Source organism: Crocuta crocuta, unplaced genomic scaffold, assembly GCF_008692635.1.
Source record: "Crocuta crocuta isolate KB4526 unplaced genomic scaffold, BGI_CrCroc_1.0 scaffold108, whole genome shotgun sequence".
NCBI classification, from domain to species: Eukaryota; Metazoa; Chordata; class Mammalia; order Carnivora; family Hyaenidae; genus Crocuta; species Crocuta crocuta.
The window spans coordinates 4658440-4671286 of NW_027532825.1; the positions used below are offsets into that span (position 1 = coordinate 4658440).

Consider the following 12847-nt stretch of genomic DNA (forward strand, 5'->3'; position numbering starts at 1 on the left):
TGAATTCTCAGATCAAAAAAATACCTGCAAAGTTAAAAACATCATCTCAACAATCCTAACCTCCTATACTGTTGGTGGGAGTGAAAAATTGGCATGACTTTTCTGAAAACCCAATTTGGCACTAATCTCTTTTCTAGGAACTTACCTTAGGAAACACAGAAAATAGGAATGCATATAACAAGTTATTTATAATAATAAAAATCCAGAAACCACTTCCACAATAGGATAATATGACACTCAAGTAAATGGGAGTGCATCCGTGTGTTAAACAGCCATTCAAATGAGATTTCCTAAACTCCATTAATTGCAAAGGAAAAAAGAGTAATGCTATAGCAATGATAAAATGGCAGTGCATGTTGGGAAAATTGCACATGAATGTGGGAAAAAAAGGGAAGGAAAAACACACGAAAAGGTTGACTTTGACAATACTTGAAAAGTGATATTAATGGTAGAATTCCTTTCCTTCTACCACGATGTGCTAACCAAATCCCCTAGAGGAATCATGTACTATGTTTACTATTACAGAATGGACATAAAATGGTCTGCTCATTAGGTCATGGTACGTTCAGATCAAGGTTATATCGGTCAGCCTTCCATGCAGCTAGAGGCAGGTGTGTGACAACTCAGGTCAACAAGTAGTACAATTTCTGGGTCTTGTCAAAACAAGGCAAGCCGCTTGCCTTGGGTTCGGGTTCTTTCTACTTTCCATGAGCTGGACTAGAAAGTCAATTTCAACCACGAAGATGAGGCAAACTCACAAGTGAGTAAGTGAATTGGTGGAAAGACTCGGCGTCCTTGGATGATTTCCGGCTCCAGCACAGCCCACCAACATGAATCATTAATGGAGGAGAGAAGAAACATGTCTGATCTGAGCTACCGTAATTTGGGGTCTTTGTTGTAGTAGTTTAACATGGAATCTAAGTAATGCGTGCTATTAACATTCCAAATGCACTTTATAAATCTTTGTTTTTAATGTTTACTTATTTTTGAGAGAGAGAGAAAGAGAGTGTGAACAGGGGAGGGGCAGAGGGAGAAGGAGACACAGCATCCGAGGCAGGCTCCGGGCTCTGAGCTGTGAGCACAGAGCCCAACGTGGGGTTCTAACTCATGAACCGTGAGATCATGACCTGAGCCAAAGTCAGACACTTAAGCAACTGCACCACCCAGGCACCCTAAAATATGCTTTATAAATCTTTTTGTGCAAACATATCTTTCTCTATTTCTTTAGTAAGTTCCAGTTTAGGGGCGCCTGGGTGGCTTGGTCGGTTAAGCGTCCGACTTTCGCTTAGGTCATGATTTCGCGGTTCGTGGGTTTGAGCCCCGCGTCAGGCTCTATGCTGACTGCCAGCTCAGAGCCTGGAGCCTGTTTCAGTCTGTGTCTCCCTCTCTCTCTGACCCTCCCCTGCTCATGCCGTCTCTCTCTCTCTCTCTCTCCCCTAGAAATAAATAAAAATATAAAAAAAAATAAAGCTTATAAAAAAAAATAAGTTCCAGTTTAAAATTTTTATGAGTGCAACACAGATGTCCTAATTAAAGCGGCTGAACATGAAGTTTTCTCTATTACATCCTTAACCAGCTTTGATGAGCAGAGATCCAAATAACAACTGATCTTAATTAAGACCTTGGAGGGATGACTTGGTCATTTCAATGGAGTTGTTATTAGCTGTCACACAAATAAGATCTCAACATGACATCTCTGCCCAGACGGCAGAGACGGAGAGATTTTGAGGATATTCAGCATCAGGAAGAACGTGCAAACGCCAGGTGCTCTATCTATCTCAGAGATATAATTTCTGATGATTTACTCTGAAAACAAACACCGTGCTTCCTTCGGGGCGTCGGGCTGACTGGAACAGAACGCTGGTCAGGTGGTGCTAAACCCCTTAGGGCTTAGCATGGTGCTTACAGCACAAGTCAGGGTTTGATGTGTGAGCAAAAGCACTCTGGTCGTTCTCGGCTAGACTCAGTTTAATTCCTCTTGGTGAGTCCATGGCAAACAGCGTTCTTAACCTCAGTTTCCTGCCCCATAATTCCTCCATGGTCCTCTAGGTAAGGAGTAAGAAGAGGAACAGAGACAGGACCTCAAAGTTAAGAGGAAACTGTGCTATTTGGAGACTTTTCAGTTGCAGGCAGCTGGTTTTGAAGCCCAGAATCCATCACCGGCTGCCGCACTCTCCATTAATCGTGAGTCATTTAGACCTTTGTGTTGCATGAATATGGCCAGATTTATAGAAATGAGGACACATCATTAATGTGAAACCGCATGAACGGGAGGACATAAGACAGAAATTATAGTGACGTGTGGTCTTTCTGAGAGCCGTCTGCAATAATCATATGCAATATGGATATTACAAGGGACTTTTAACGGGACCCGTGTTTCTCCAGTAGGAAAATGAGGGCTTAACAAACACCAGCATAATGAATACAAGAATGCAGAGAGTTTCTGGGATTGGCACAGCCAGAGATCATTTTAAGCAAAAACATATGTATATTAGAAAGTAGAGGATTTGCCAAATGTATTACATTTCAGTGTAGCGTTTAATTTTCTGGAAAGAAACAGAACCAGGACAAAAGGCTAGGGCAGGACTTCTGGCTACGGCCGAGTGAAAAACTTGGCAAATCTTTCCCCCCAAAATCAACTAGAAAACTGGATGAAATGAACAAAAACAACCATTCTGGAATGCTGGAAAATGACTATAGGGATGCAAGAATCTTAGAAATGCTTACAATTGACACACGGCTGCACTTGGGGTAAGAAGGGTGCCAATCCACGGCCAGCTTTACGACGTCCAGCTGCTAGCAGGGCAGGGGAGCCCACGAGGACTGGAAGCTTCTCTGTGCTCACCTGGGGCCCATGCCCGGCAACACTGTCAACATCAGTGACTTGTATAGAGCCCAGCAAACAAGAAGGGCCGACAGCTCCAGCATCTGGCCTGAGGGGGGCTAGACTAGCTGATATTGTGGCTGGGGCATGGGCCTAGCCTATTGAGGCCGCACGTACATGCAGTAGAGGTCAGAGAGGGCCTGCCAACCAACCATACGCCACACGTGAACCTAGAGACTATCCATATGCACATCCAGAGCCCAGCAGAACCCTGGAGAAAGCAAGACTGGGCCGTATGAAGAGGCCTGAAAGTGGAATGTTCTCCCCTGGGCACACACAGACCCACTGGCAGAAGACAGAATCTGGGTTGGGTCCGGGTGCCTGAGGACAGCCTCTGCCTATGAAAAACAGGTGGTGCCGAGGTGTCTGGGCTTTAAAAAGTCAGCATAAAATTTAGCATGCAAACTGTACGGCGGCACCAGGAGCTACTCACCGCAGGGGAAAGGGATTTCATAGATTTATCCCAGGCAAAGACACACTCACAGACAGACACACACACAATAGGAACAGACAAACCAAGAAGAACAAAACTAAAACAAAAAAGAAAACTGCCAATAACAACAACTTCTGGGGAGGAAGAAGAGTCAAAATTCAGAGATGCTACGATTTGTTAAAAATTGTGAAATACCCAGTTTTCAACAAAAAAGTGTAACCTGTAAAAGAAAGGAGAAATTGTTTTCCATACTCAGGAAGAAAAGCAGTCAGCACAAACTATTCCTAGGTGTCCTTAAATGCTGGATTTAGCAAAAAACAAATCTTCAACGAAGCACCTCTATATATGTTCAAAGCATTAAAGGAAACAATGTTTAAAGAATTTTTCTAAATTATGATAGAGTTTCTGAAGTAGATTGAAATTATTTTTTTTTTAAAGAAGGACCAAATGGAATTTTTTTAGCTGAGGAGTATCAAAATGAAATGAAAATTTACTACAGGGCCCACTGCAAATCTGGGTAGCAGAAGAAAGCATCAGTGAACTTGAAGATAGATCAGTACCATATGTTTTCACCCATATGTGGATCTTGCGAAACTTAACAAAAGACCATGGGGAAGGAGAAGGGGGAAAAAGTTACAGAGAGGGAGGGAGGCAAACCATAAGAAACTCTTAAATACAGAGAACAAACTGAGGGTTGACGAGGGATGGGGGAGAGGGAAAAATGGGCAATGGGCATGGAGGAGGGCACATGTTGGGAGAAGCACTGGGTGTTGTGTGAAAACCAATTTGACGATAAAGTATATTAAAAAAAATAATAATAAATTTAAAAAACAAAACAAAAAAGAAGATAGATCAGTAAAGATTATTGAATGTGAAAAGAGAAAAATATATTAAAAAGAAATGGGCGAAAAACACAGATCTGTAGGACACCATCGTACATACACAGAAAGTACCAGTGTAGGAAAAAGAAAGGAAAGGAAAGATAGAAAGAGGCAGAAAAAAAATATTTGAATAAACAGGGGCGCCTGGGTGGCTTAGTCGGTTAAGCGTCCGACTTTCGCTTAGGTCATGATCTCGCGGTTCGTGGGTTCGAGCCCCGCGTCGGGCTCTGTGCTGACTGCCAGCTCAGAGCTTGGAGCCTGTTTCAGTCTGTGTCTCCCTCTCTCTCTGACCCTCCCCTGCTCACGCTGTCTCTCTCTCTCCTAGAAATAAATAAAACATTAAAAAAATTTTTTTGAATAAACAACTACCAAAATGTCCCCACAGTAGGTGAAACACATTAACCTACACATTCAAGAAGCACCACAAACCTAAGGAAGGATAAACGGAGAGATGTACATCTGGACACATCAGCGTTTAACCGTGAAAGTCAGAGAGAAAAATCTGAGAGGTGCAACCCGGAAATGACCCAGGATGTACCAGTGGGCATCAGAAGTGACACTGGCTGGCTTCTTCTAAGAAACGACATAGGTGAGAAGACAGAGGTGACACGATCATCTGGACAATGTGAATGAACATCACACTTCACCTGGGTGGCTATGATCAAAAAGACAGAATGTTGACAAGAGTCTGTGGAAACCAGGAACTTCATTACCGGTCCTGGGAATATAAGATGATGAAGCCACGTTGAAACACCACAGGGTTCTGCAGTTTCTTAAAGTGTTCAGCACAAACTTAACACACGACCCCGTGATCTGGCCCCTGCGACACTATCCGAGACAGATGAAAGCATATGTCCATAGAATGACATTTATAAGACTGTTCATAGCACCTTATACTGAAACAATCCAAGGGGCTATTGACAAGGAAGGACTGGACAACTGAGGTCAAGCCACACAGTAAGTGAAAGAAGCCAGATACAACAGACTACTGTTTTTATTATCCCGTTTACATGAAATATCCAGAAAAGACACATGTGAGCTAGAGGCTCTGGGACTTTGCATGGGGATGATCTGAAAACACACATGTTGATGATGTCGGAAATGACCCAAACCTGATTAGAGTGACAGGTGCACAGAACTCCCATTTTTCTAAAAAAACAAAACAAAACAAAAAAAACAAAAAAAAAAGCAAACAAAACCAAAAAACAAAAATCACTGAATGGTACATTTAAAGTGGGTAAATTATAGGNAAAAAACAAAAAAAAAGCAAACAAAACCAAAAAACAAACAAAAATCACTGAATGGTACATTTAAAGTGGGTAAATTATAGGGTATGTAAATTACACCTCAGGGGGGAAAAAAAAAACTATTTTAAGAACAGGCAATGTTTCAGAGCGCCTGGGTGGCTCAGTTGGTTGAGCGTCCCACTTCAGCTCTCGTCAAGATCCCACGGTTTCTGAGTTTGAGCCCCACATTGGGCTCCCTGCGGTCAGTGCAGAGCCTACTTTGAACCATCTGTCCCCTTTTCTCTCTGCCCCACCTCATCTTGTGCTCTCTCTCTCAAAAAAAAAAAAGCCAGCATTTAGTCCAGCAGTGAAAACTCAGGGACCCTAGACAAACCCTCAGGGAATGAGAGAAGATTAAGAAACAAAAAACAGAGCAAAGAGGGTGAGGAAATATCTGCTCCCACGTGAAGCAGCATGTGTCATCCCTTCCATGCGGGCTGACTTCACTCAGACCCTCACGGCCGCCACCAGCACTTACTATAGAAACCGGGTCTGTGATGTACGTGTGGCAGGATTGTGCGTGTGGATGCACAGCTCGGAAGAGAACTTTCCCGTAAACTGATGCTGGAGCCCTCGGGAAAGTCTCCTGAGCCTTCCTCACCGATCTCACGTTGCAAATGATGGGTTAGCTTCACATCTCACCTCTGACAACAAGGGGTGGATGGCCCGCTGCGGCACAGACTTGCAGTTGGGCGGGGGTGGGGGATACTCCTCCGGGGCCAGGGTTCTCACCATCCACCTGTCTTCCTGTCTTGCTAGAAATTCCCAGACTGCAAGGCCCTGGCTGCCCTTTACACAGGCCTCTTCTCAAAGTTGTGTTTTCACTGAGCAGCCTTGAAGGACGAGGTGTCGCGCCCCCACTTCAAACCCAGAACTGGTTCACTCATCAGCTGCCATCAAGAGGAGGGTCACCATGTAGGTGGCGTCCTTCCTTCCCACCCCTTGTGTGCAGACGTTGTCTGGGTGGCCAGGGCGGGGGAACCAGCGGGACCTTGTGGACAGTGAGTAATAAAACCTTTCACCTCTGACCCGGGAGTCTCGTGTCTTCTGGAAACACCCAGGAGCCCGGCATGCCAACTTTGTCAGCTTGCGAGCAAGGCAGAATCTCGGCTCCTTTTCAGCACCTGACGTTTAGCTCAGTGTGTGTGTTACTCGTGCACAGTCAAAGCCGTAAAGCCTGATCCCCGTTACATCTCAGATAAATCATACTGCTCACTGTCCACGGACGGGTTTTTTAAAACCTAAGACTTGAGGTGTTGTGTGGCCTAAAGTAAAAAAACAGGCCAAGGACTCTGAAATTCAACCAGGATGTTAATTCTGTGAGGAAGAAAACAGTAGACCCAATGCAGAAACTTGTGAAGTTCTCCTTCCTACCGATTGTGCTGCTGGGGTAAAAAGTCTTGGGGGGAAAGGCACTGAGTCCTGGCCTCTGGAGGCCCAGGGGAGGCCTCTGTCTGCAGGAGCGGCGGACGGGCAAGGGCGTGCCTGCGACAGTCGTCTGGGCTCACAGTCCAGCCCCAGCAGCTGTCGTCTGTCGGCCTTGGTTATGTTACCTGCTCCGTGTCTGTTTCAGAGTCCAAACCCACACGGCGGGGCTCACGGCTCCATCCCCATCGCCCTGGGGCTGTCCAGAGCCCCGCTGCTGGCCCCCCGCTGCTCTGCCACCCCCTTGCTGGCCCCCCCACCACGCTCCCGGATTGGCCACGAGGACCTCGGCTCACCTGTGTGAGGTCAGCACCACCGCACAGCCTCGCCGAGCCTCCTGCTTTACCACATCCCACAGGAACCGCTTAGAGCAGGGATCCATCCCGGAGCTGGGCTCGTCCTGAAGGAGAGAGCACTCGGTGACGGGCGCTGGGGGTGCACGTGGGGACACACAGGCCGCGCAGGGCCGGGCCCGGCCGGGAGGACGGCCACAGCGCAGCCGTGCATCAGCCAAGCCCCTCCCTTGTCGTGAGGGCGGCCCCCTCGATGCATCGTCCGCCTGCACAGAACCTCACAGCCACCCACCTCAGAAAGACGCGCAAGAGCAGGAAGAAGCTTTACAAGCTGAGCCCTGTCACCTAGGGTGACCTTTCCTGGAGGCTGGGGCTTTCTCCTTCGATAAACACCACAGCACTTACAGAGAAATGGCTGTGGGCCACGTGATGCCTTTCTAGGCTTTCTGAAGTCAGGGAGAGCTAAACGCATTTTTCTTAAGAGCTTTGGGTCATCGACTTCCCCAAAGAAAGAAACAGACAGACGGGAAGTGGACCCCCCCAAAAAAAAAATGGCACCAAACAGGAAACAGGCACCTGTGTTTTCTGCAAACCGGGTGATGTACGAGAATAGTTCCAGACACTAGGAGACAGAAGCTGGTAAGGAAGACGAGGGGTAGTTCTGCATCTTCCTGACCCCACGCTGGTGTCACACGTGGCAACCACTTGTCTTCTCTCCAGGGAGAGAACATCGAAGCCCCTTCAATGCGGGTCTTTACCCAGGGGCTCTGAATACACCCCGACATCAGTCACCAAGGCTTGAGTTGGCCACGCATGTCGTGTGTGCTACTTCATGGACAGCTTCACTGAGTCCAACAGACATGTCAGCGTCAGGACCACAGACAGGACACATCAGGACCACAGACGGGACACATCAGGACCACAGACGGGACACGTCAGGACCGCAGACGGGACACGTCAGGACCGCAGACAGGGCACGTCAGGACCACAGACGGGACACGTCAGGACCGCACACGGGACACGTCAGGACCGCACACGGGACACGTCAGGACCACAGACGGGACACGTCAGGACCACAGACAGGACACGCCAGGACCGCAGACAGGACACATCAGGACCGCACACAGGACACGTCAGGACCGCAGACAGGACACGTCAGGACCACAGACAGGTCAGAGTCAGGACCACAGACAGGACACGTCAGGACCGCAGACAGGATCCATCAGGACCGCAGACAGGACACGTCACGACCACAGACAGGACACGTCAGGACCGCATGCAGACAAGGAGGTGGCATGCATTCTACGTTCCACGCTGCGTGTGTTCAGGGACTCACAGAAGCCAACTCAGGTCCCAGCTTGAGCGCTAGGCCAGAGTCTAGGGCAGCCCGGGAAGCCGAGCACAGGGCTGTGAGAAGCAGGCGGGGCTGGGAGGAGCCAGTGACAGGAGTCCCCATCCCAACCCCGGCCACGTGCCTGGTAGGCAGAGCCTGGGGAAATTCTGCAGAAGGTAACAGCTTTGTAAATGTTTCATGTACAGAAAACCTAGTCTACACCCCACAGACCCGGGCAAGAGCTCGTACACACTACCACGTGTCAGAATAGGACCTTCTGCAACGGTCCTTGATTTGGGACCTTGCAAAGAACCAAACTTAGAGCAAAGAAAAAAAAAAGAGCCTGCTGAGACTCCAGAAGATGCCCCATTACCTCACGAAGGCCACTTTTCCAATGCAGGCCTCTTGAATCCCCCATTTCCACTTAATGAGCAAGAACAGAAAGAAAAAAAGAATTTGTTGCCCACCCGTCTTGATGCATCTCAGATTCTGTCCAAGTGGGAACCAGGGGGTACACACACCAGTGATTCGTACCCCATCTATGGCACCCAAATAATGGCTTTCAGGTACTGTTTGAAGGATAGTACTTTTAGCTGGCTCTATTTCTTGGATCTCCCTGCCACAAATTCACACTTTCATGTAGCCACACTGGATTAATCCAGTTCCCAGATTATGGACAGCTTTGTCTCAAAGCCACTGCGTATAGGCTCCACTGTCTTGCTGAGTGACCTGCTCTCCTGGCCACAGCCATCCTGCACCCGACACCCCTCATCAGGATTCGCCATGGACTCACGTCACTGCAACTGTGACAATCACATACCTGCAGAAACAATCACGTACGCTCAGAAGCAACACACTACACGGCAAACATATATTGGTTTTCGGATTAGACGAGAATCCTGATATTACTCTAAAATACTGCGCTTAGGGCGCCTGGGTGGCTCAGTTGGTTGAGAGTCTGACTTTGGCTCAGATCCTGATCTCACGGTTGGTGGGTTGGAGTCCTGCTTCGGGCTCTGTGCTGACAGCTCAGAGCCTGGGGCCTGTTTCAGATTCTGTCTCTCCCTCTCTCTCTGCTCCTCCCCTGCTCATGCTCTGTCTCTCAAAAATAAATAAATGTTAAAAACAATTTTTTTAATAAAATATTGCTTTTAATGATAAATATTTACTGAATCTTCAATTAGGTCAGTAACAGGGACTCTATCAAAAGACTTTTTAAAAAAATTTTCTGTAAAATTCCAATGCTTTTAGATTCTGTTTGGGAAATGTTGCCTTAGGGCAAAAGGCTTTGTTAGTGCAGATAACCAGCACTGCTGATTTGAATTTCTTCCCCGGAGGGGCTCTGAGATGCTCCAAGCGCCGTATCTGGAGATCTCCGGGGACGGCTGGGCTCTCCTACTCACCAGTAAGAGCAGGTCGGGTCTGCCCAGCGAGGCCAAGGCCGTAGACAGCTTCCGCTTGGTCCCCCCACTGTAGGAGCCCACCAGTTTGTCCACGTGGGTTTCCAGATGTAACCGCCTCACGAGGTCCCCGGCAACCTGCAAGCGGGGCGGGGTCCGTGATCGCCTCCCGGACCCAGGCTCTCAGCCCTGAGTGCCCTCCCCGCCTCCCGCCTCCCCTGCCCACCTCCACACACCTCCCTCCACCACCCAGGCAGGAAAAGGAGGAGCCTGTAGGGGTGGGGACTCTGCTGGGGGCCANTGGAGCCAGGGCCCCGAGGCCCAGCCACGCACAGGCCAGCGGAAACCTGGACGGAGGAGGAAATGGGGGAATAAACCCGAGATGGGGGTGGGCAGGACAGGACTTGGAGGGAGCAGAGAATTGAGAAGGGAGTTTTCAACAGTCACAGGGGCAAGAAATGTCCCCTTTCCACCTCGGAGCTGCAGCACAGACAGCCCCCCAGGAGCTGGGCGGAGAAGAGGCCACGCGTCTCAGCGGCCACTACTGGGAAGCGCTGCATGAAGCCAGGAGACGGCGACTGTGCGCCACCCCACAGCCACCCCCACGGGAAGGAGGCTCCCGCCGGAGCACACAGCAGGCTCGCCGCCCCTCTTCTTCCCCTCCCCGCCCCACCTGCACCTGCTGCACCCACTCATGGCCCTGGCCCTCGCAGTGGGACCTGCGTATAGCCCGCCAGAATTCGGGTGCGCTACATTTTGCGAGTTCGGTTCCATCCACGGAGCCGGCTGCTTGCTCAGGGCTGGGACTGACCATCTATTAGGCTTCTAGCTCTCTGCACAATTTTAAAATCTGACAAATGTGGAGGCGCCTGGGAGGCTCCGTGGGTGAAGCGTCGGACTCCTGATTCCGGCTCAGGTCACGATCTCACGGCCATGCGTTCGAGCCCTGCACCTGGCTGCGCACTGAGCGAGGAGCTTGCTTGGGATTCTCGCTCATTCTCTCCCTCTCTCTCTGCTCCTTCCCCACTCACACTGTCTCTCTGTCTCTCTCAAAATAAATAAATAAACTTATATATATTTTTTAATTTGACAAATGTGTTACACTGAACTCTGTGACCACAGAGGCATGAACGCAGTAGCTCTGTTTTGCTTGCTTGTTTATGTATCATCATATACTCAATGTGGCCAAGATCGTAACTTCATTCAAATTTAGAAGAGGTGGGGAAAACTCTGTGTCCTAAACATCTGATAAAATGTAGGATGAACTAAATACAATTAAAAATAAAATGACTAAATAAAATATACAGTTAAATAAAAGATATGAACTACTCTATGTATTTTTTTGAATAAATGCATAAAACTCGGGATGATAATAATCATGATAATATTATTAAGAAATATTGAGAATGTCTAAAAATACTGACACAGAGGCAACTGAATGGCTCAGTCAGTTAAGCGTCCGACTACAGCTCAGGTCATGATCTCAAGGTTTGTGAGTTCAAGTGCCGCGTCAGGATCTGTGCTGACAGCGTGGAGCCTGGAGCCTGCTTCACATTCTGTGTCTCCCTCTCTCTCTGCTCCTCCACGGCTCTATCTCTCTTTCAAAAATAAGCAAACATTAAAAAATAAAAAATAAAAAAACAATAATCCCTCTGGTCACCAAGTGATAAGCACGTTGGAAAGGAGACACTTGCTCTAGATTTCCCGCATTTCTGAAGTTTATAGGCGAGGGGAGTTTGCTATAAAGGGAACCATGTCCTCTGGGAACAGGCATGCTGAATTCTTAGAAAGCTCTGGGCAAGCAGCGATCCTCTCTGTAAAACACCTGGGGTTTCGTGAAGAAAATGAAGCCAGTTCCTAATCGGCCACCATTACAATAACTCCTCTCTGTGGAGGGAACTCAGAATGATGAGCCCGGAGATGGCCAACACTCAGGAGGCAATTGCCCTGGATGATGGGAAGCACCGAGCCTCACGAGCCTCAAGATATGAACAAGAATGTCTCCAAGTGTGCATTTACCCCCTGGGCCAGCTTGCTTGCGGCATTCGCCAAGCATCTGCCTCTTTAATCAAAAACTAACCAGGGGCAGCAGACAGAAACAAACGCCTTTTTAAGACTGAGCTCTGATTAGTCTCGCATCTCAATAGCTGCTTACAGATGCGCAGGCCTCCAGGGGCGCCGGTTGTCTTTGGTTAATGAAGTTGGGCAGTGGGTGAAGGGACCAGGCTTCCGCTGCACTTGCTCCTAACTTAACAGAGCATCAGTAAGAGATAAAGGCTGAGAAGATGACACAACAGCGCTTGGAATGAATCTTCATGGACCGGTGAAGGGGAGGCTCTTAGATTTGTCTCTGTGAATTCGGGGGCGCTTCCTCTTCTGCAGGATCACATCCCAAATGCACCGCATAAGCCACTTACTTCTGCTCCTTGTTCAGAATCCAGGAATGCAAGGAGCATTCCAGAATCCCTGCAAGGGGCAGGAAAGGTAAAACTGTGCTGCAAGCACCTGCCATTCCAGCAGCTTCCGCCCAGCACGGCCTCTGAGCTGTCGGTCAAGGCTGTCAGCTTGGCTCGGCTGAGCACGGCACGTAACAGACAGAATGACAGCTGCCTCCTGTGTTCGCAGGGCTGCGCCCCCCCCCACCCTCCCGCAGAGATGGAGGAGGGGCCGATCTGCAGTTTCTGGCATGTTTCCATCCTCCAGAGCCCACCTGGGAAGCAGTCAGGCGGGGAGGTGTCAGGCCGCCACCTCTTCCTGACGCCCCCCCCCCCATTTCCATACAATCCACGCCCTTCTCTGCAAGCCCAGGTGTTAGGTCTATGAGGTCTGTTCCTGAATGAAATCAACAGTCCAGTAAACATGAAAGGCACTTGGAGATGAGACAAAGTTGCAAATAATGTCCCCTTTAACCC

At 48.7% G+C, this 12847-nt stretch overlaps 1 protein-coding gene across 1 annotated transcript in view; it reads right to left on the minus strand.

Annotated features, from left to right (window-relative positions):
* Positions 1 to 12847, minus strand: part of ABCA13 (ATP binding cassette subfamily A member 13) — a 329169-nt gene that overhangs the window by 22650 nt on the left and 293672 nt on the right. Inside the window, exons 59-60 of the mRNA XM_077781120.1 lie at positions 9939 to 10073; positions 7206 to 7309 (exon numbers count right to left, since the gene is read on the minus strand). Of these exons, the coding sequence (XP_077637246.1) occupies positions 7206 to 7309; positions 9939 to 10073 (239 nt within the window). The remainder of the gene's footprint in view (positions 1 to 7205; positions 7310 to 9938; positions 10074 to 12847) is intronic.